At 40.2% G+C, this 24,572-nt stretch overlaps 1 protein-coding gene across 1 annotated transcript; it reads right to left on the bottom strand.

Moving 5' to 3' along the window:
- Positions 1 to 727: 727 nt before the first annotated feature.
- Positions 728 to 22,975, bottom strand: armh3 (armadillo like helical domain containing 3). The gene is made up of 26 exons (XM_079670881.1): positions 22,823 to 22,975; positions 21,729 to 21,838; positions 21,567 to 21,623; positions 20,684 to 20,830; positions 19,942 to 20,049; positions 19,763 to 19,855; positions 19,581 to 19,655; positions 19,388 to 19,474; positions 18,265 to 18,321; positions 18,097 to 18,140; positions 17,539 to 17,599; positions 17,381 to 17,427; positions 16,681 to 16,756; positions 16,418 to 16,511; positions 13,548 to 13,649; positions 13,211 to 13,269; positions 13,059 to 13,124; positions 11,942 to 12,011; positions 11,744 to 11,804; positions 11,568 to 11,656; positions 9,944 to 10,026; positions 9,431 to 9,557; positions 8,825 to 8,900; positions 6,749 to 6,827; positions 2,292 to 2,408; positions 728 to 1,894 (listed from the first exon to the last, which is right to left on the bottom strand). Exons 2-26 carry the CDS (start codon positions 21,828 to 21,830, stop codon positions 1,802 to 1,804), a joined length of 2,070 nt encoding a protein of 689 aa, XP_079527007.1. The 5' UTR covers positions 21,831 to 21,838; positions 22,823 to 22,975; the 3' UTR covers positions 728 to 1,801.
- Positions 22,976 to 24,572: the final 1,597 nt, after the last annotated feature.

The raw sequence follows: 24,572 nt of genomic DNA, 5'->3' as shown, positions 1-24,572 counted from the left end.
CCAATATTTCAAGGATGCTACGTCATCGAGTGCCGCCGAAGGACTGTTCCAATCTCCAGCATACTTGGAATTCCACCGAGGCCACGTCCTTGGTTTGGGGGTAATTTCAAGGCTGCACATGGGTAGACTTCGCCTCCTTCAAATCCCCACAATGCTTTGCGTGTCTGTCTTTCTACATCGTTCGACGCTTTGTTCAAGACTTTCCAGCACTCTTTCCCGGACTGAAGCCGCGGTCCATTTACATTGGAAGTAGGAGATCGGAACTGGGAGTGATGTCACATACGAGTTGAATGTGTTCCAAGAGCACAAGTCGGAAAATAATGGCCGCCCGAGAAAGTTGTTTGCCTTGGTAACAGCTTTAGCAGTCACTTAATTTAGCCATTGTTAGCAATGCCGCTTGATACTCTATAGTATTTTGTGAATACAAACATCGTTGAAAAATATCCACGTATAGAAGAAGAGCAGTACCATATGCACAGTTGATTTAATGTGACACAATAATACAGAAGAGGCAAAAATGTTATATTATCAAAGCGTTTTCTTAACATTAGATATCTTAACAAATGCAGAGACTCCATCTTGAATGATGATCTCAGGTATGGCGAGGTATCTCTGAGTTTTCAAGTAGGAATTCCGACCTTGGTGATTTCCAGTTGAAATTTCTGACACAACCCATTACAGTATAAGGGATACAAGCAAGTTTAAAAGTCAATAGAAAACACCGGTGGAGTATTAGGAAACAAACTTTTATTTAAAAAAGAAACATAAATAAACCTACAGGAGTTAAGAGATGAAAGAAACAAGACCCTACACTTGAAGAAAATTGCATAATTAAGATCTGCTTCCAGTCAATAATAATTGTGTTTCCTGGCTAAACTGACTCAATGTGCGAAACACACACCATCAATAATCACTTCAATGGATCATAACCGTTGATTGAACAGTTTTCCTTCAAACTCAACACATTCAGACACATTTATTGAACTGAAAGAGACAGTGACTCGTGTGCGTGCAGTAGTGAATGTTAGTCATGGCTTTGATCAAAAGAAATAGGTTTGCCACAACATTAAAAATGTTTTTCATCACTCCAGAGCATTCTCAAGATAACTATAGCTCAAAGTTCTACCGTTTCGCAAACAAGTAAATTCAAAATACTTGTACATTTGTTTCGAACATGTAAAGATTTACAATAACATTCCCACAACCATCATCAGCCAAAAAGAAAGAGTTAATGATCAAATGAAAGAGGATTTACAGCAGGGTTCAAACTGAAAGAGGCTCAGGTTGACATAAAGATTAAAGTCAAAGTCCTCTGAAATAATTACTGGAGAGATAAATCATAAATCTGTACTGTTATGCATTTAAACAGCAGGATTACCTACAACATTATCAGAACCTTTGGAGATGAACACCTGGGTTGAAAATACTTGAATTCTGTTAAATCCAAACTCTCATGTGTCACTTAACAGTCCAGCCAATACTGCAGTTTGCACACAGGGAACAGTGCAATACGGGCACTTCCTTTAAATGATCACACACATATCAACTAGTCCGGAAAGTTTTCAGGTCCTTCCTTAGGGTGCCTCCAGCCTGTTAGTGTCTGTTTCCATTGTGACATGAGGGAGGTGAGGGCTCGAGACAAATCGGGGAAAGAACAATTCTTACTTGTTGGTTTTGTTTGTGTGAAAATATGTGTTCATGTCCATGCGCACACAAATGCACTGGGTATGTCTTTCTGGAGGGGGAAGGATGCTGGATGTGTCAGTGTGTGTCAGTGTGTGTGTGTGTGTGTGTCTGAGTCTCATGAAATGGTCGAGAACTCTTTAAGCAGGACGTCCTGACTCAGCGTGTTCAGAGAGACGTTCTTCCTCACATTCAGACTGATGGAGCGCACCTGGAGACACACAGAGAAGGACATTCAAAGTAAAATGGATAACAAACTGTGGGCCTTGCACTTTGATGTTGACTTCAATTCAACTCAAGAGTTTCTCAGCCTGTGCTGTTTCTTTATATTTGTCTCAAGTCTTCCAACTGCAATAAAATCAGAGGAACACCCCTTTAAAGGGGCCCTAATTCTCTTTTTCAGGGTTATATATATTTTTTATATTTTGTGCTGTACAACACACACAGGATATGGAAAGAAAATAAGCTTAATAGGGCATCTTTAAAATCTTCCTCAAGCTTCCTCATCATTGAAATTGTATATGAAGTGACATCCCCACAGAGCCTGAATCTCAGAAGACTACATTAAACTCCTCATCACCCAGAATACATTGCTCTTCGTCTCTTACCAGCTCCTTGAAGAAGGCGGCCTCTTTGGGCTGCTCCGAGTATCTCTCAAACTGGTCTAAACCATCCTGCAGTTTGAGCGTCAGTGTGTCGTAGTTGGAACGAACCACCTCCAACACCTAGCAGAGGAACAGAATGGAAACAGAAGACGACTGTGTTACTTACATCACACCATAATACAGGGAGGTTAATGCATCGCACAGTGAACACTGAATTGTCACCAAGCAGTCAAATATTTATTTGTGCTTAATACTTCATTACAACATCTTTATTCATGAGTGATCTATCTTTTCCTATCCACGTGACTGCCTACCATCAGGGTCAACTCTTATCAGGGATATGCTCGTTTGGAAAAAAGGACAAATTAGCTGTAGACTGATTAAAAAAAAGTCAGTCAACCTTCTATAAAATGGTTTAGTCCAATTTCTCCACAAAATTACGCACTAAATGTTTATATCCGTGAGGTTTGTATAAAAATGTTTGTTTTAAAATTGTTTTTTTCTTCAGATGAGCTGAATGGTTCTGAATCTGTAACAAAAATGAGAGTGTGTGTTTTCGTACCAATGAGATTTAGTAAGACTTCACAATCAGAGCATTTTCGCTTGGGTAAGGATTCAATGGTTCACAGAAAGGTCAAACAGAGCATAACGCATATGTGTGTTTGAGTGTGTACAGTGTGTGTGCAGTATGTGCGTGAACACACATGCCTCAAAGTCCAGCTGAGATAAGGTGAGTTGAAATCAGAGGTAATTATTCAGAGATTCTCCACACTCCCTCCCCTGCCATCCTCTCATTCAACCGTGAAATAGCCCCCAAGCAGACCTCTTATATTACTTACACACACACACACACACACACACACACACACACACACACACACACACACACACACACACACACACACACACACACACACACACACACACACACACACACACACACACACACACACACACACACACACACACACACACACACACACACACACACACACGTTAAGGATGGCCTTCCTCCCCTCCATCCAATCACCACCAACAACTGGTGGTGATTGGATGGAGGGGAGGAAGGCGTGAGCCATGACCAAGTTGTTAGTAGCACAAAAAATATGAAAGTGGAAAAACTGGAGAATCCGACTCCGCTGAGCGACTTTCTGTTTCCCTAAGCAGATATGGTTGTGTGCATGCTTTTATCCTGCAGTGTGTGAACAGAAGCAGCATGTGTGTATGAAGTGACTTGTATGTGAGAGACATAGAGAATGTTGTAACGCTGTGTGTTTCTGGAGGCCATCCATCTTCTACTGTCACTGGGAGGAGTGAAGTCGCTGCAGGCAGTTCAGCTGTGTCTGTGAGAGTGTGTGTCGAGGACTGTATGTCAAGAGAAAATACAAGGAACTTAATTTAAGTTACATAAGAGCATTTTCTAAAGATGTAACTGTTGTAAATGTCCCTCAAATGGACCAAAGTTCAACACATATCCACCTCCTGGAGCCTGAAAAGTACCGGTTTTTCCTGTTCACACTGCAGCGGCGCCGCCTCTTAGCTCCGGAATCCGGTTCATTTCCAGCTCCAAAAAATTGTCGGCCTAGAGGCAAGAGCTAAGAGGTGGCGTCGCTTACGTCTCTCTTACGTTGAGGCGTGCAGGAAACTAAACCCACCTCCCCTGAACATGGGTCGACTGAAGAGTCTCGTCATGCCTGCCTACAAGCAGTCATGCTTATAAACACACTTTATAAAGTCAGGCAACACTAACCAGGCTTCGTGTGATTCTGTTTATTTGTACCTTACGTTGACCATCCGTTCACTGTTATTGATCATTGTGGAGAGAGGCAGACGTTTTGTTTTGTATTATAGCAGCTATCGGATGGAATCAATACATGGGCTGCACAGGTTGTCGTGTCCGACTATCACAAGTAGAATCATAATAAAAATACGCCGGTAAAATGTGCCTGTAGAAAACAGTTTATGCCACAATAGGATAGCAATAGCAAGTAGTCAGTTTAGCTTCGGTTGCTATGCTAACATCACCCATTTTATACCAGAGAAACTTTCATAACAGCGTTATGATGCCAAACAGCGTCAATTCAGACTGACACACACTCACTTAAAGGCTCAGATACACCGGCCCGAAATCGGCAGTAAATGGGAGTCAGGCCGAACATGAGCGTGGGCACGCCCTATTCGGAGTGGTGTGCGCCACACCGTCGGGTCTTTTCTGCCGACATGACGCCTTTTCTTGCCGATTCATGTTGAATCGGCGTCGAGAACACCACCAGAAGTCGGACAAAGGGATAACACTGATTGGCTGTTCAGCCAGCGAATCAGTGCATGAGAAGCGTTAACGGAAGTGAGGGAGGTAAACAAATGATTTAACACAAGCGTGAGTCCAAGGGATGCTAGCTCCAGTACCTCCCGTTCGTCCTGCTCCTGTTCGTTCATGTTTTCAATGGACGAGAGTGAAAATGGAAAGAAAAACGCTATTTGTTGTTTGTTTATATCACGGAGTCTGTTCTTCTTCTCTGTCTTCCGGTTGTTCCGGTTGTTGCCTCTTTTGAATGATGAATACACACTACTGCCGCCTGCTGGTAAGGAAAGTTATTGCCACTCATGCATGCGCAGTTCATACGTGCTCGGCTCGGATTTGCGGTGTGTTCCAGTGCGCGAAGTCGGCAAATACGCAGGAGGGTCCGGCGACGCAACAGTCAGTGTCGGCGTCGGCGACTTCTCAGGTGACTGACCGGTGTATCTGGGCCTTAAGGGGAACTGGGGATATGTATCAGTTGCTTGTGTGACAGTCAGACAGTGAATACTTTAGAGCGGCCGCTGCAGTGTGAGCTAACCGGGAGCTAACGGGAGAATAAACTCCCGTGGAAGAGCAGCCAGCACTGCAGCGGTCGGTAAATGCCGCTGAAACACTGCCGCTGAGAAGTCGTTATTTAATTTAATCTGGCTTCGTGTGATTAAAAGCAACACGATCATCGACCCCGCGCAGTCCCCCATTATTGTTGTTGTTGTTGTTGTTGTGAGCGCCGTAACACCGTTGGGGAGCAAATCAGCGGTTTAAACGGTGACGTCATGATGCAGCAGTGGCTGCACCAGTCGGGCTCTGGGCGGTGTGAACAGAGCGGGAGCAGAAAAAGGAAACCGGAGCTGAACCAGAAAAGCTCTAGCTCGGAGCTAGAAATGGAAAAGCGCTGGTGTGAAAGCCGCATTAGAGACCAGAGCTAACTGCTGCCTTCCTTCTTTGTTGTGAATAAATCTCGCAGATAAAAGCAGAGAGGTAATTGGAGAGCATAATGACCAAATCCATCACTCTCTTATCAGCTTGTAAAAAAGGACTCTTCTGGCTCTTTTCCTACCCTTACCAATTCGACATAAATGAGAACGCCTGAAGTGAAGCTCACAACGGTCATATCAGCTCCCTTACAGACTCAAGTGTTCCCACTGACGATGAAAGAATAACTCAGGGAAAATTGAGTCATTAAAAAAGCTGGACGCTTTGTTGATGAGTTTTCAAAACCAGGGCTACAGATATAAGAGTCACTACAACTGGACTATATTTATGCTTATGTAAAACTGTTTAAAACTATCAAAATACGTTTATTGTCATACTGTGTAGGAGAAAACTATTAGGTTGTTTTTCAGTGTTACAGACAGTTTTTAGTTTTGAGGAAAAGTCCTATTATTGTCATCTGTAGTTAAGGGACTATTAAAGACTACAATTCCCAAGAGGCCAGCCTTTAAGAGACACAGGTGAGACTGAATACAAATATATTAAAAACAACATAATAGAAAGAAGGTCTAAGTTTGTTTATCATTTTTATTTGAGTTTTGCCTCTTTTGATTTGTTTGAGTTTTGTAAAGGCCTATTTTCTATGCTGAATGTTTGTGAAAATAATTGTATTTTGAAAAACAAAGAGTCGCATAACTTCAACACATCATCAGATGCCAAACAATATGGAAAACAAATAAATTAAAAGATAACGCGTAAGAAATATCTGTCTTAAAGGCATCTAAGTGGCTTAAGGGAAGAAAGGAAAGAAGCCGCGACACTCAGTGTGTATGTCACCGTCTGTAGTGCAGTGTTGAAGGGTTCATTTTGATGAGAACAGGTTCCTCCCACCTGTCTGAACTGTGTGCACTGTGCAGTGAATCAGCCCCGATGATGAGCGGCTCCTCTCCGTGTCTCATCAAAATGAGGCATGTGTGAGTCATCCATCTCTGCCACATAACTGTTACTACTCCATGATGAATAGGCATTCTTTCAAAAAGAAATGCCAAGCACTTCAAAGCACTGAGCGTTTGCCATTGTGTGCTAAAAAATTCATAGGATTTACTTTTGAAATGACAGCAGTGAGGTTTCCGTGGCGTTCTGCCAAAACGTCCCCAGACATGATGCCTATTTTATTTTTTTACATGGAACTTTTTGTTAAAGTATAAAAGAAAAAGTGTGTTGTGTTTACCTGTTCTTCTGAGAGCTGGGAGATGTGGTTCACAGAAGCGTACGACTCAATCTTGGGATTAAAATGGTTTACGATGGCCCTGAAAGACAAGATTAAGCAACATGAAGATTTTCCCCAAGTCCAATGATTTAAACTAAATGACCAACATGTATACCTACACACGATTATACAAAAAAAGCCAAACATGAGGTTATTTCTTGTTAACATAATAATAATAAAAATAACATAATATTTGAAGGTAAGAAGATAAGCATTTGGAAAAAAATTGAGGAGGCCATATTTAGCTAATTTTCAGGTTCTTATTTGTATTTAGTGCCTCTACAGTGACATGTCTCCATGATTTAATGATAACAAAAAGTATTTATTGTTCTAATACTGCAGCACCTCTTTTCACCCTATGTCTGAAACCAGAGCCCAGTCTGCTCTGATTGGTTAGCTGGCAGGCTCTGTTGTGATTGGTCAACCGCTGAGAGCTGTCCAACCCCTTAGCCTATCACATACAACGTGTTGGAGCGCTAGCCAATAGAAGCGCGGGTGTTACGTAGTGATGTCATAATGTTACAGGAGTAAACAGAGGAGTCCAATGAAGGTGTTTCAGGCATGGGGGGAGTGTGTGGGAGAGAAACTCCCTTCGGACGGAACTCTGGGATGTTAGCCTTTTACAGGCCATTTAAATGCGCAAAAATCTATATAATATTCTACAGGAGAGGGCAAATTATTCAGTCGTTTTCAATTTCTTCTCAATTCAAATATATATACCGGTACTGCTTTATATTTCAAATATAAGTTAATGCCGTAAGCACAGCTGTGAGATGAAATGGCTTATTTGGTATTGGCTTAGACGAGTCATATATCAAATAAATTATATTAAGGAAAATGCAGAGAATTCTCCATCGTGGTAATTCTATGTCATTAACGTATGAGCCAGCGTATGGAGGAATGAGCTGGTGGGAGTATAATGGGATTGGTCCCTTCACTTAATTGAATTCAACACACACATTTAATATTTCTGTGGGTTCTATATTCCTCTCTGATTCACCTATTCATATTTTCTTCCACATATTATTAATAAAAAATTGTTTTCCTCCCCGCCTTCCTGTGTTGCCCTCCTTACTCAGGCAACACAGACCAGTGCCCCCCTAACGCTGACCTCTGACCCCCCTGTGGCCCCCCTAAAAATGAAAAGTGAAAAAAGTGAAAATAATGAAAAATGTATGATTTATTACACGATTTATTGAATGACGGAATAGGCGGAACTAACGTTATTCGTCATTCTCGTCGGACCCATTAGAGCGGTGCACTCAGGACCCATTAGAGCGGTGTTTAGAACGTTTCGAGAGACTACCACGATAATTGAAGGTGAGTTAAACTATTGTATCTGTGTAATTGTAGATGTAAAGTAGAGATGTAACTGTTCATTGCCTTTATTTTTATATAAATATGATATGGTGTTAGTGCAAAAATTGTACTATAACTTAAGCTGAAGCTAACAGTAATAACTATAAGATATATCTGAAATAAATAAGTGTACTGAAACAAATACCAATAACTGTATTGCATTGTTTTCTTATGCGCAATTACTTCATACTGTCTAGTTCTCTTTTTCGTCCTGCATTTATTGTGCCCCCCTCAGAAAATAACTGGCCCCCCAGTGGCCCCCCCAGTCAAATTGGTCTAGAACCGCCACTGCTGATTGGTCAGCTCGCTGCTGCGAGGAGCTGTCAGTGTAAGCTGGCTTAGTGGTGTGGTTTCCTGGTTGCTGCGAGACATCGCGAATGGACCCAGACATGATGCCTATTATGCTCTGCGAGGCTCCACTAGTGTTAGTGTTTTACTCGCTACAGGGTGTACTTTGATGGTTTGTGACTCTGCAGCCCATTTACATGCATAAAAACCTTCATAACACACAAGGGGACGGGTAATAACTGGAAAAGCATGACATGGGACCTTTAAAAACTTCACTTAATTCACTTTATGTGAGCTTTCTTAATCAAATCCTTGTTTTTAAATTCCCTTTAATGAAAATATATTTCTCCTTCTTAGGGTACAGCATTTGTGTGCTGAGTGTGTTTTTACCGAACGTTGACAAGGGCATGCGTGACTTTACTGGCTGGCTCTTTCCACTGGCCCGTGTTGGTTGATACTCTCAGAACTAGAAGGCAGAGAAGGACATAAACACAAAGTTAGATACACATATGATGTCAAAATTACGCACATTTACTTTCCTCTGTGGATAAAGGAAGGGCTTGGAAGTTTTGCTGTCGAGAAACTCCCTGTGGAGGGAACTCTTGGATTTTAGCCTTTGCTGACCATTTACATGCACACAAACCTATATAACACACTATAAGAAAGGGAAAACCCCAAAGAGCTCCTCTCAAATTGTATTTTTATCCTATTATATTTGTGATAGCTTTTATTTGAGACTGACATTATTTGAATAATAGCTTTTCTAGGGGAAATACAATCGCTCGGGTTAATCACTGCCATTTTATTTCTCAATTATTTAAAACATGGGACTATTACATAAAGCAGTATATGTAAAAAAAGACAGGCTTAGAGTTTCTATATGTTGTTGTGTGTCTTAGCAAGGTATTATCTATCTTTTTGTGAGTAAGTAAGTGTACTAAACTGTATTGAAACAGTAGCTAATGGGGATCTAAAGGTATAAACAAGTCAACATACCCATACAGTAGAGGTTGTCGAACACCTGGTGCATTCGTACGATTTCATAGTACAGCTCGTCGTAGCTGTTGGAGGTGGGCAGGAACGTGTCGCCGTACGTTATAAACATGTTGAACAGGTTCACCACCTGATGAGGAGACACACATTAGATGACGGACAATATTCATTTTCAAAGGAACCAAAAAAAAAGTTATATAATTCATATTGCATCAGTTTTTGCACACACAGCCTGTTAGTCTCTTTCCTCGTCGGACACGCACACAAAAAAGGAGTTCCGACACGCATCCTTGTGGAACTAATTTCCACTGTGTACTATCTGTATGTTGTATGTTGTGTGTGTGTGTGTGTGTGTGTGTGTGTGTGTGTGTGTGTGTGTGTGTGTGTGTGTGTGTGTGTGTGTGTGTGTGTGTGTGTGTGTGTGTGTGTGTGTGTGTGTGTGTGTGTGTGTGTGTGTGTGTGTGTGTGTGTGTGTGTGCGTGTGCGTGTGCGTGTGCGTGCGTGCGTGTTTCTCACCAGTAAAGCCAGATGGAAGATGTTGTGCTTGGCCAGCAGCGTCGTCTCATTGGACAGGAGGAACTTCAGCAGGTTGATGAGCGCTGTGCAGAGGGACACATGCACACATTAATGAGATGCATGTGACAACAGTCTGCTTTCCTCAGTGAGCTTCTTTATTGAAGCATATCATCGAAACACAGGAGAGAGAAAACTATTTCAACACCTAATAAAGTCCTTTCAGAAGTTTAAAAAGTGGGAGAAACAGAGCCATGAGAAGAAACTGGCTAAAGAAGATAAACACATCTATTGCTTTAATTCAGCTTTTACTCCAGCCTTATATTTATATTGCCAGCATGGAGAGAGGGTTAGTGTCACTCAGGGAATTAAGCTGATGATTGGTCTGATTAGAGGAGTCTGTATTCTAATGAGACACAGTGAGAGGGGGCTATTATAAACTGAAATGTTATCCTATTGTGTGTCGTTGACCAGGCTTAACGCTAGGCCAACAGGATGGATGGTGCTTCTTCAGAGACTCATTATCCAATCTCAATGATGCAATACATTTCTAAAAACAACAGAACCAATTACTTCAGGGGAAATTGCAAAAACCATCAACTATTTACTCAACTCTTAAAGGTGGGGTAGGTAATTTTGGAGAAACCAGCTCGAGTGCGCTAGAATTTGAAAATACACAGCCGGAACAAATCTGCCACTTCCTTACAGAGCCCCTCCTCCAACACACACGAACACGCACATGAACAATGAGGGCACGAGATAAGTTTGTGCACAGATGGAAGGCTGACAGGCAGGTAGGCCATCCAGTTATTTTAGCCGGGCCGGCTCAGATGATTGGCCGTGCTTTTTACAGTACTACGGCTTCCACAGATTACATTTTTTATGGATTTTTTGTCGAAGCACTTAAGATATTCATCGCTATCGGGATGTTAAGAGCGTTCCATGGAATATAACAAAAAGTGTATTTCCAGCCGGTTTCTCAAACTTACCTACCCCACCTTTAAGGTGGTCCCCAGCAAAACAAAACATTATTTTATTACTAAAACATAATCTCTGAGAAAAATGACAAATAATTTGCAGCCAAAATCAATTAAGTTTGACCTTTTAGGAGGAATTGAGCAGTTTTTGTCCTGCATAGTATAGTATTTGCAAAGAATGGCAGACTCAAAATTATTTTTTATGAAACAAAGTTGAAATGATTGAAACTAGTGATAAAACTAGCCATAACAAAGAGCCCTCATAATCCTTACATTATTCTGGTGATAATCCAAAGTGATTACTGTTAATTCTGAGAGTGACATGTTAAAGGAGCCCTTTTATGCTGATGTTCAGGTTTCAAATGTGTATGTTGTGTCTCTACTGTGACATTTCTCCATGCTTTAATGTTCAAAAAGCTCTTTATTTTTCTCATACTGCCTGTGCTGCATCACCTCTTTTCACCCTCTGTCTGAAACCAGAGCCCAGGCTGCTCTGATTGGTTAGCCTTGCTGACTCTGTTGTGATTGGTCAACCGGTTAGAGATGTCCCGCCCCTTAGCCCTTATACGATGTGTTGGAGCACTAGCCAATAGAAGCGTGAGTTCCTTGTTCTGTGAATGAGGTTGAGAGAGAAAGCAGGGCGTCTTTACCTGACCAGAGCTCTCTCCAGGTGTAGTGTAATCGGATTCTGCACTTCTTCTGGTAGCACAGGAGTTTGTGGATGATCTGCACACAGCGCCTGCACAGGAAACAAACACACAGCTGTGATGGCGTTGTTTTGTTTGTTTTTGTGAGTTATATGTGTGTGATATGTGTGTGTCCTCACAAGTATAAATCCATTGGGAAATCCTTCATCATATGAGTGACAATAAACTCCACCATCAGATCTAGAGAAAGATGGAGAAAATGAATCCCTGTTTGAAGAATCTTGCAATAATGCAACATCCAGTGAAAGAATGCCTTACAAATAGAAAAGAATCAGAGGCATCTGCTTGAAAAAAAACGGTTTGAATGTTTCCCATACCTAGAACTGCACACACCAGCGGGCGTGAAGGGATGTTCTTGTCAATTGCTTTTTTTCTGTGCCTCATCGGCTGAAAAACAAATATACAGAATTAAAATATAGAATATAGGTATGTAAATGCTCATATATAAGATGAATACCAGCATTCTACAATTCAATTTTAATAACAAATATTGTACAAGACATCTTTAATATGTAGCATATCTGGCTTAATGCGCAATCTTTTCCCTTTTTGTAGAGACCATGCCAGGGGTACTTGAGTGAGTGACATGCAGGCTCTGCATGAACAGCAAACCACCAATCACGATCATTCTTGATCAGATCACAGCAGGCCCCGCCCCGCTAGTTTGCAGTCCATCAAAACACCGGTAAAAAATGAGCGAGGCACAGGAGGACAATACCAGCGAGAATGAAGATTTACTTCCAAAAAGAAAAGCAACATCTGCCATCCGGAACTATTTTGGATACAAAAAGGTTCTTCTCTTCTTCATTCACAGATGAACCCCCTTATTTGAGGGTAAGCAACATGCATTATCCTGACATGTTAGATCATGACTTAAGGTATGATGAGTCAACCAGTTAAGATCCAGACGTCCGTGATTAAAATCCTTCATCTGGTTAAATATAGTTAAAATAAATGCAATATATATCGCAGGGGAAAAATATATATCGCAATGTAAGTTTTTTTCAATATCGTGCAGCCCTAAGAGACGTGTCACTCAAATTGAGGAAACATAATGAAGTATAATTTTCTTCATCAGGTAGTGGGCTTACGTGGAGTTAAATAACCGAGGTAAAGTCCGCTTTCTCCATTAAGCTTATTTCATAACACCATTTAGACGAGAAACTTTGTTTGGGGTAAGAGAAATATGATTTCCCAATCTAGTTTTACATCGAGAAAGCTGATTTCTCTTAGATGAATACAAATATGAATCTGCGTGACAAACAAGGAATGTATCATCTGAGAGGTGGATGACAGGAGGGATAATAAGTATTGTTTGTATTTATTTACTGAAAATAACTACATTCAAAGTCTGACTAAAGCAACACAAAGTGTCGCCTCAAAATGTAAATCAATTAGTGTATTATCTGACTATGAACTCACTCACTTACTCACCATTCTGTGGAGATTGACTCTGAAGTTCATGTTGTCATCATGAAGAAAGGCATCAGCGTACTGATCCTGTGGCACACAGAGGAGAGGTCAGAACAGAGACAATCTGTGGGGGAGGGGGGGGGGGACACACGACATAATGTTGCCTTTCCTACCTCGGCTATGCAGGTGAGGATGATGAGGCACAGTCTGGCACTGTTGAGTCGATGCTCATCTGGAAACACAAACATGAGACTCTTAACAGGTAGAAATAAAACAGAGGGCCAGGTAGTTGTTTCCTGAAGGTTATAGGTGGGATAACAAATTGTGGTTTGGCAAAGAACAGCATTGATTTATCACTTCTATGTAAGGCGTCTACGTGAGGACGGGTCAGGACAGAGGTAGAGAATATACAATGAAAGAATGACACATTATATAAAGGTAAAGTGACAGAGACAAAGAGGAGGAGGAGGAGGAGGAGGAGGAGGAGGAGGAGGAGGAGATGATGTTTACCTTTAGTGTCCTGCATTACAATGGAGGCGTACTTGAGGAAGGTGATGAGAAGGTTGCTGGTCTGCAGGTTGGGATCCAGAGGCAGCTCTGGGTTGTTCATCACTACAGAGGAAGATACAATCCCATTATTAAAAACTCTCTTAATATTAGGGAGGAAAAGGACAGATATAACAGAGAAAATGTAACTAATAATAATGAATCAAACTTGAATTGTGCAGTCAGCAATTCCATAAATAATGACCTCCCAAATACATGAGCTGGAATGCAAATCCTACCGTCTACACACTGGAGTAAATAAGAATCTGTCGCCCCTGTTTGGGCAGATGGAGGGCTCATTCAGGCAGATAAAACAATAAAAGAATGGATGTCTTTGTCTCATTACCGTGGCTACTGTAGCATGGCGCGTTGTATAGACAAGCGTTTTTATCCATTTAAAATCTCTGCTCGCTCAAACATACAACTTGTTTCATGGATAAATGATGAGCCCTCACTAATATCTTTTCGCCACAAATCCCCTCATTTGATATTTCTTCCCCACACCACAGGAAGATTCAACACTGTCAAACACACACATCATCACATGGGGCCGTACTGTGGTAGATGTGATTGCTGGCATAATTGTGTGTGTGAATGTTTCTGGTCGGAGCGGAGGATCCTAAGTGCTGACGCTCCCATGACATGTTTCAATGCACGCTGCATGTGGAACATTCATCTGTATTTCAAGCTGTAGTTTAATATTTCATACAGAATATAGCTCTTAAGTTCGAGGCGATGGAGGGAGAGCCAGCCATAGATAGAAAAACATGAACCTTTTAACAGTTACAGCGTGTGTGCATGCTGAATGACCTGCTTCTCCAACGTGATGGCTATAATATGAAGTGAAGTGACAGCCATGCGCTCAAGTTTAAAGAGATGATAATAATAAGTATGCAGGCTCGAGTGTTGGAGTTATCTGATTATTAAAATGCAATCAAACCAAATTAGAAGCTAAATGTATTGTGAATGAGCATCTTTCTACTTTTGGATAACCATAAAAAATCTATTGAATATTTGACAAGGCATGTGAGCCTCTGTATGTCAACCCGAGGCTGGAGTTAGGGGGGGAGTTTTTTAAAATGTATGTAAAAACACTGGTCAGATTATATTTAGGCAAAGAAGCAGAGATCTGATGGGATGCCAAATAGCTTTAGAAATCCTTCAATCCATTTCAAGGTCCAGGGGCCTCATTTATAAAGGGATATACGCTCAAAAAATGGCGTACGCCAGTTTCTACGCAATGTTTGCGATTTATAAAAAACTAACTTGATGGGAAAACGTGCAGTCCTCCATGCAAACTCTAACCCATGCGTACGCACTAAGCACAAAAATGGGAGAGATGAGAAACTGCGACACCGTTGGCAGAAGGAAGAATGGAGAGAAATATGTGGAAATAATACCATAAATAAAATGTTACCTCTCATTTATCATATATGAAGAATTAATTTTCAAACATTGATTAAAGCCAATCTTAAAATGATTTAACAAACGCCTGTTTGAGACTCCTCTGTGCAAACAAAAACATAACTTGGAGAAATAAATAAATACGGATATGTTATTTAAAACCACCTCGAATATGTTGTGTTAATGTTATGAAATGTTTTCTCATAAATGATGCGGTAAGCAGGAGGACAGGATTACGTCTAAACTGACGCCGTTTTGCATTTCTATAGGTTGTAGATACGAGCATGGTTTTATATACTACCATGTTTAATCATGTTTTATGCTGTTTGCTAAGACTTGATAAGTCGCTCATAATACACAGGAGGTATGGAAACTAAGAACATCATATGTGGTAAATTGTACAGCTAATATAACGCAACACATTAGATGTATTTCCTTTAACTGGAAGTGGAGACGCTGCGCACAGCTGATCGACAGCTGGGACACAAACCACCAAATACGAAAACATAATTCAGATCCAGTCGTCATGACTCCACTCCGGAGGGATTCCCCGATCATTTCTTAGAGTTTCTCATCAAGGAGGTGTCTCCTGTCCCCGGTACAAACACACTGCCTGAGGAAGGCTATGTGTATTTATTCTGTCATGAACCTTTTTCGGACCACTTATTTATTTATTTTGGTGACGATCCGACCTCCATTCTGCTACTCTGGTTCAAACTGCATCCACCAAACAATAGGATTTATCTCGACCTCCCCAAAATAACCAAAATCTGACACGGTGTGAGATTTCCTGCTATCTTCTTCATGCAGTCAGTCAAAATGAATGAATGAATGGGCGTTTCATTGACTATTTATAGGCAAATATGGGCGTTACGTGAAGCCCGAAAAAGCTGCACCTGATTTCGAGTCGATTGTGATTTATAAAAGCGAAACAGGCGTAGGAAGTGCTGTACGCACTTTCCTCACCGGTACGCAATGTTTGGTGAATCGGAAAATGTCGGAAAATGTATGTACCTATTTTTGGGATTTCTACTACGTAAGCAACCTTCCCACGTGAATCCTACGCATGGCGTTATAAATGAGGCCCCAGGTCTCCAAACTTTTTTTTGTGCATGTACGTATGGCTAAAGGCTAACATCCGGGCTGAGTTTACACTAGGATTTACCATAAATATTTCAACTGAAACATGTTTTTCTACTGCATAACCTAAAACCATCGATATGCTCTGACAGGTGAAACATGGAGTTACGATTAGTTTCTTCCCCGAAAATGTGGATCCACAAACTGACATAATGGTAGATTTAGAAAGAGTAGTCCCTTACACTTGAGATCTTCCCTTCAGAAAGCTGTGGCCATCCCTGACACTTCTCCAATATGTCATGCAGTCTATGTCCTCCATAATAAAACATATGACAGAGTGTATGACTTACTGTCTAAGGATGGCGGTGTTGTGCCCAGTGGAGTAGTGGGTGTGGTTGGGGTGGGGGTGGTGGGTGTGGTTGGGATGTCCATCTCAGGGTGGCTCTGTTGATAGACCAAAACAAATGTGTCATTAATAGAGAACAGCTTTCCCTCGTGTCCCATAATGTTCAGGAGAATACAACAGTATAGACCGGAGATTTAGGTTCTTAGGCTATGCAGACCCTTGTGCAGGGTACACATGTACAGTGTAATGATAAGTGGTGCATCTTACCTGTGCCAATACAGTGATGAAGTTGCGGTTGAGGTGCACAGCCTCATAGAGAGCCAGCAGAATCGCCTCATTGGTCCTTGAGAGGAAAGGGAAGTTAAAGGTCAGCTTATTCATTTATGAAGTAAGATCTCCAAAACATCACATGACATTAGACTGGGTAGGGAAAATCCTCAGGCTTTGATCCAGCGAAGCTCAAGAGGAGTTCAAGTGTTATCAACAATGACTTCATGGCTCACCAGGTAACCCTTTTTAAGTATCTGTACCATTAACTAAGGCAGAATGTATGTAATTACTGGTACATCCTTTTCTTTATATTATATTTTGATAAATGATTTGACATTACAGATGTAAAAAACAACATCTCTAAACATTCCTCATCAATACCAGTAATTGGCTCCAATTTGGGCAGCAATACACAGATTACTCTGTACCTCTCAAGAAGTTTTCATATTTTCTCATCCAGACACATGTTCATGATCAACATGTGTAAATGTAGGCCCCGACAAATGGTGAAGACGTGTCTTAAGCCAATCAAATGTGAGCCTGTGCTATAGAAGTTAAAGCTTTAAAGTATGGGTCAAAAACCAGATTCAGATTCAAGTGAAATAAAGCCAAAACAACTGCAGCTGTTCTCTTATTGAAGGTGCCGAGTACAATGCATAAAGGTTTGTGTAACTTCAACCGTATACTTTTGACTTACTGTACAGAGAGTTTCTCATCTGCGTCGGCTATAAACATGCTGCCCACCTGCGGAGAGAAGAAGGCAAACACTGTTAAAAACTAATAAAAACCAAAAGGAGGAAAAAGCAATCTATTCAAAATAAATGTACTTTAAATATGTTAACAATATGATCTTACCATACTAGTGAGGGTGGAAAAGAACCCACCCTGGTTCTCCTCCTCCTTGTCTTTGTACTGCCTAAAAAGGGGAACGAAAGACAAAGACAGGAAGTCATGAGAAAGTGGAGACAATGACAAATAAATTAAAGACAGGTAGGGCTACACAACAGCAGAGATATATGATTTAACTCAAACACAGCATAACACACAGTCACCCAACATCTCCTTCTTCTCCCCACAGCCTATTATCTAAGCTAAGGGACATTCACTTAAAAACAATGCACTGTGTGGAGCCGTCATCCATCACTTTGATTCACCTGTCTGTGCACGCAGGCAGACGAGACTTCCTTCACAAACAGCATTTTAATTTCCAGACCTCGCCTCATCCAAAAAACATTACCGGAGACTGCCAAAGAAAACTGTCAGATATAAATAACTGTTTCTTTTTTTTTCTTACAGGAGAATAGAAATAGAACATTGGTGCGAGACATCAAAATAAACCGATGACGCCAGTGGCCTCGGCACAGAACGGCCTGCATTGTTAAAAATGTTTTTCACGCATATTTGAGATCTCACCTGTTATATTCTGTCAGAGCGTGGTGGACCACCATACCCATTCCCTGGGGAAGAAAACATCAGGTGTTTCAGTCAAACCTTTGATTATATACTTGAGGTAAAACCTCTACTACTACTACTACTGGTTACTTTGCGTTAAGAAGGGACAGGTGGTGACAGCATACTTACATCCAGTGTTGGCTCATCGTCCACAATGGAGAGCTTCACGATGTATGGATTCACAGACTGAAAAATGAATAGAAACAATTACATTTAAAAAAAATTCAAATGTGACAAAAATATTAATACTGCATTGACAATAGGGCTTTTTATTTTTCATTTTATCGCCTCACCTACAGATAGGCTTAAAAAGTGCCTCTTACACTCAGTAAAGCAACGACAACATCCATGGAGCTCAGTTTTCTTTTGAAACAAACAGGGTAGATAAGCCTGTGTGATGCCGGATTGTAAAACGGCTACATTTGTACTAGTTAGACTTACCTAAATACCTCAACTGCCGACCGTTGCAGGCATATTTTATCCCATCTCAAACATTTTTGAGGACATATTTTCCTAGAGTATATGCTCTTTGTGCGGCTGCTTTGGTTGCTTACATATGAGGCTGCATCCAACACTGCTCATCCTCTTAATCCCCCCGTACACTGGCGCTCTTATCCTTTCTAGGAAATAACTGCGAGGGACGTAGATTGGAAGTCATTTCATTTCAGAGAGCATGATTGCTTCTCTGTAATTCAAATGTAGGACAAGTGTGTCTGTAATACCTGACTTAACCAAGGTCACATGCTCATGTGGAGCCAAATACAAATGTACTTTCAGCTGCACAAACATCCTTGTTGATGCGTTCATGGTTGAGCTTGTTTCCTCAGGAGATTTTTCTACTCTGAGCTTTGCATCATTTCCTTTGTAAAACTATAATTAAAAAAATAATTACTTTCTATTCCCTCAAGGGACAAGTTAGTAGTTAGAGTAATATATTATTTCATTTTCAGGGCATTTGGTTAATGGTAAGGTGTTTTTTTCAGCTGTATAATACATCAACTCCATCCAATTCCAGATGTGTTAGTGAGATATATTTAAATACTTTCTTTTTAATCTGTGGGCCCGTATTCACAAACTTCTGACAGCTTAAAGGGATGTCCCATTTCAGACAGATATCTCAATTACGTCTTATGAGTATACTTGTATAGGTATCTGTTTGTGAATAAGATGAATTGAACTGAATCCAGTATTAAAAGAGACTTCTAGAGTTGCTTGTATTGGACAATTAAAGTTCCACAGCATATGTACACACCTCATATTTCCTGTAGTTGACCAGCAGGGCCAGGAGGACCACAGCGTCATAACCATGCTGCCCTCTACTGGACACATCTGACAGAATCTACAAGTAGAACAGAGATGACCAATTCAGAAGGAGAGAAACAGTTTAACATAAATAAATAAAAATCTCCAATGTATGCTGCACATATTTTGTACTAAACACTTACCTGTAGAATGGCCTCAAAGATGCTGTTGATCATCACATATTCCAGTATAGTGTTCTGACTAATATTGTCCGTTACCTGTTAACGCATCATTCACATATAAGTGATATTCAATAGGTTTTTAACGGCACAAAAAGCATGACCTTTTGCTCTATGATTAGTCTTGCTGTTTTGATATTACTCACCGTCACCAGACACAGCAGCAGTTTGAGACAAAGGCTCTTCAGACTGTCTGAGCCTTCTCCACAAAGAAGGCTGTCCAGTCTCTCCATCAGGTCCTACAGGGAAAGCATACAACGTGAATGAACGTGAATCATCTATTTTATTCCTTTGTTTCACCTTTCAGGGTATTTTCCCCACACACCTTCATCCTCTGCTCAGCTTTGTCGAAGCCCATGAGCATGTTGATGATGTCGAAGCCAGACGCAGACTTGTTCTTCTGGTGAACCCCTCGAAAAAGTGCACAGAGGGTCTGGGAAGAAATGCAGAGGAGCATTTCAAGAAGAGTGACAAATGTCATGTTTCATGGAATAATAACAGTTATATGCTCATCAGCATACTAGATTTCTGGGTCAGTTAGATCAAATTAGTGCCTGTAAACTAGTCCGAGAAGTTTACATTTTCCAGACTAACTAGAAATTCCGTCAAATATTACCTGTGTTTATTATTGAGCCTTTAAACAATCTATAAAAAGGATATAAAGAATGACATTATCAAAGAATGTTGATTTATATTTTATTGAAAAGTAAGTCCTATCAATTGAAAAATATATATACATTACATTACAATATATATATATATTCCCTCAGCTTAAGCCCAATATCTTCTCATATGAAATTTTTTTTAAAATGCAACAAAATACATGTAGGCCTGCATGGTTCATAACATTGTAATCAAATGTTGCTGATGCCGACTTGAAATCAAGTGTTGATTTGATCCCGTTTTGCAAAGAAATTCAGATCTGTCTAACTGACAGATTATTCTGGTCTAAGTCTGGTAAATACCGGCTAACGGAAACCGTGTGTTATACTTCAGGTGCTACTGATGAGATGGAGACATGTGCAATGTAACCTGCTGTCCAGGTGGTCCTCCTGAGCTTTAGTTACCTGCAGGGCATTGACTACTTTGATCTGGTGCTCCTCTCCCAGGGCCTGGACACAGTGGTGGAACAGAGAGTTGATGTTATCCTGTATCTTCTGAACTTCCTCCCCATCGACAGTCTCCAACTTGGTCTCCAGGTACTCCAGGTTCACCTTAAACATGGTGGAAGGACAAAAGACAAGTTAATGTAAGGAAAAGTGGTTTTTCGGAGCGAAAGAAGGAATATTGTAAACACATACGAGAGGTGGATTATTGGGTTACAGTTCCATAGCCTACTTTATATAAATTGACAATTGTCAAAGTCCTGAACTGTGTACTAATCTGTACAGCACTTTTTCTAGTTTGAGCACTTCACAACTTTCTTTTTTCTACATATATTGTGTGTCTTTTCAGATATCAGGGCACAAAATGACCACCCAAATGCTTGTATGATAGGCTCGTAAACGTGCATTACTCACCATCAAAAATACAATGATTATCTATTATTGGATGGTTACATTTTGACAGTTACTAGCCATTTGTTGGGTGTCATTTTTCTTGCCATCTAGTTTTCTTGCCATCTAGTTTTTGACAAGGTAAAATGTACATGTTTCCCACAACAGCACTCCGGTATTTTTGGCACACAGGAACCTCATATTAATGTTTAAACGTGTTTAGGTACATATTATAATTTTCGATTTTTCCTTTTCCTTCAAGTTGCATACATATTTTCTACTGCTTCAATATTTTTGACAGTCTTTTATTTTGAAAGCAGATTACCGATATCTCATTTAGCTTTACTGCTTGCACACTTGGTCATCAACACAAACAACAGTGCTTTTTTGTTTATGCAGAACATACTGTATATGCACTCAACAAGATGTTGAGTATTTCTTATATTTAATTTACCTTCATAAGAAACAGCTCATCCCAGAACCGTGGGTTGTTCTTGGCCGGGTCCTCTTTCTAAATCAAAGAAGCAGAGAGGGCGATTGTTTACATTTGAAATATCTTTTTTCTCTGTTGTTCATTTCTTTCAATCACTGATACTCTCCTTTTTGAAATACTTACAGCAAAAATCTCATCATACATCAGCACCACCTTCTCTTTCAAGGGTTTCTTAGAGGACGACGTCCTCCTCAGCAGCCCAGCCTTCTTCTCCACCTGAGACATGACTGAGTCTGAGGAAAGAGACACAACGAGGTAGATGAGGATGCAGACCCGAACTATGTAAAAAAGCTATGGCGTATATCAACAAGATGTATTCTCTTGGATAGATTCATTAAAGGATAAGGTAAACAATGCTCTATATTTTTGTCACACCCAACAAAGCGCATGAAAATACCAAAACCAACAATACGTCTGTTGGTTTGTCTTAGTACTGAATAATAATACAAAATTCCACTAAGATATACATATCACACACTTTGTAGTGAGATCAATTCATTGACAGTTGCTTACTCTTAAACAGTACTCCAGTTTGCAGCCTAATGTTTTCAGCAACAGATTGTCACTTTATTCATTACTGCTCTGTAAAGGAATACATGTATCTTCCATTTTACTATGATATTTTTTGGAGAGTTCTTGTTACTACATTTTGTTTATTATCGACTATGGACGTCAAAAATGTCATTCAGTGACACACCGGTAAGATATGGTGTATATGACTAGTATTAGCAAATGGAGGTAGACGTTTTGGCTAGGTAAACACAGTAACCTAATGTTTAAATAACAAGGGTGGCAATATTGCGTTGGATAAAACATTTTGTGTTGACATTTGCTCAAATTGATGACACATGATATAACAGTTAACTATCATTAAAGCAAGTAGGGATGGGCTGCTAGCTAGTTAGCTAATAATTGCTAACTGACACATCGTTAGTAAGCCGGTTTGAATAGTAAACCACTAACAGAAACGTGTTTAAGTTAAAAAGCATGAGTTCTTGTCCACTCGACACATATGAAGAGCAGCTGGTTTATTAGCAGCTACATCACCAAACGAAAGTCTGCTAATGTGTTTATATTCTCACAGCTAAAGCTAACGCTACCCATTGCTAGCTAAGTTAATGCCTGGCAGACCAGGGTTGTAACATGTAATGTCAGGGTGCTATTGTTGACAACATCACTATGAACATGGCTTTATTAGGAGCGTGGTTTGTTCTTACCTCAATCCAAGTATTACAATTAAAAAAGGGAGTTCATTAATCCCTGTGACAACACTTGTCTCTGCTAGCATACTGATGCTAACAATAGCATCCTGCTGCTGGTCTTCGTGGTCCTAGTGCCCCACAGGAACCTCTCCTGTAATGTTTACTGAGTGCTCTGTTTAGTGAGTTTAATAATTGCCCAACAATGACATTATTGGATTATGTAATGCCATTGGGGTCATTCACACCTCACATGCATGGGCACTAAATCAATTAACACGTACAAAATTATGTAGTAAAAATAATTGCTTAGGTCTTAAGAGAAAGGAAAGCATTAAAGGGCAAGTAGCTGCAAATTGTAGACAAGCCATTATCATCAATTAATGAATTAGTTATTCTGTCAAGAAATTAAATGTTAATTTATGAAAAGATGTTGCAATAAAAATGTTTAGACTTATATTATGAAGACTCTTTAAATGGGTTATATTTGTCTTAAGGCCATAGATACAGCACTGTATCTCCTCTGACAGTCTGATCATCAGTAAGTGCTTCTGTGTTTAATCATACTGTAAGAAGAGGGTATACCTCTATATGACATTTGTATCTCTATGGAAAAACAGACTTTGAGTGATGATCAGACTTTGTTTTATCAGTGAACAGACTCGGCATTGAAAGAAGATTGTTTTGTCTTTATCTATGGCCTGTGGCTGTTTGTAAAGTGCTTTGAACTCTGCATACCCATTAAAAGTGGTGATTAAAAGAAGTCTGATTCAAGCAGAATAGAGTTTAGGATTAAAAAAAAGAATTGAAAGAGTGACAAGCCATCTGTGAGATAATGAAAGCATGCAATAGTTTATCCTAGATGTAATCAGCAGGGCAGAACATGGTGTGAAGACATGATTTACAGAGGAGCTGCTTACAAGAGAACTGAGATTTATTTTTGAACTGCTCACTTCCTTACATTTACGCCCCCAAGTTTCACAATCTTATGTATTGACCTCTATGGTATTGACTTGAAAAAAAATGACAGAGATGTCCTTCATCTCAGGAATTCATATGTGTACTAATCTACGGAGCCCCCTAGGGGATGGAGAAGAAAAACACAATTATTTGAAAAAATAAAATGTTTTGCGAGATTTCGCAAAACTCAATGTACATCCTGGTCAGTTCGGCAACACAGAAACCACAACAATGGAGCGGTTCATCGATTTTACTTTGAGCTTGGCCTTAAAAATAAATATATGACGTCAGTGCTAAGACACCTCAAGAGAACACTCAGAGCGAGGGATGCACGTCCCTCTGAGCTGAGTTATTGACAGATTCGAATTTCGCGGATCAATAACTCATGAACATAACGTTGTAAAAATACAAAAAACATGACTTTACAATCATAGCAAGGTAGACAACGAGCTACAGAGTCGTTTTTATCAGAACAGTTCGATACGCGCCGTCATCTGAGCTAAAAATCAAGAATTGGTCACAATCTGCAGCTGGAGGAGGAAGGAGTGCTTAGGGACCGTCTACAAACTGCAACGGGATTTTGCAAGATCTCGCAAAACATTTCTTTTTTTCTTTTTTTTCAAATAATTTGGTTTTCTTCTCCATGTCCCCCAGGCAGGGGGCTCCGTACTAATCAGCGTTTTAATGGCATTTTTACATGACTTCTTCCTAATCAACCCCACAGAGAAAATGTGTTAGATGCATAAAAACTGCTTTTTAATAAACTACAGCGGGTTGTTGATTTATACATTTATCAACATTTGTGAAT

Source organism: Notothenia rossii (assembly GCF_949606895.1).
Source record: "Notothenia rossii genome assembly, chromosome: 1".
NCBI classification, from domain to species: Eukaryota; Metazoa; Chordata; class Actinopteri; order Perciformes; family Nototheniidae; genus Notothenia; species Notothenia rossii.
The sequence above is the reverse complement of the archived record's forward strand: the minus strand, read 5'-3'. Positions and strand labels throughout refer to the sequence as shown.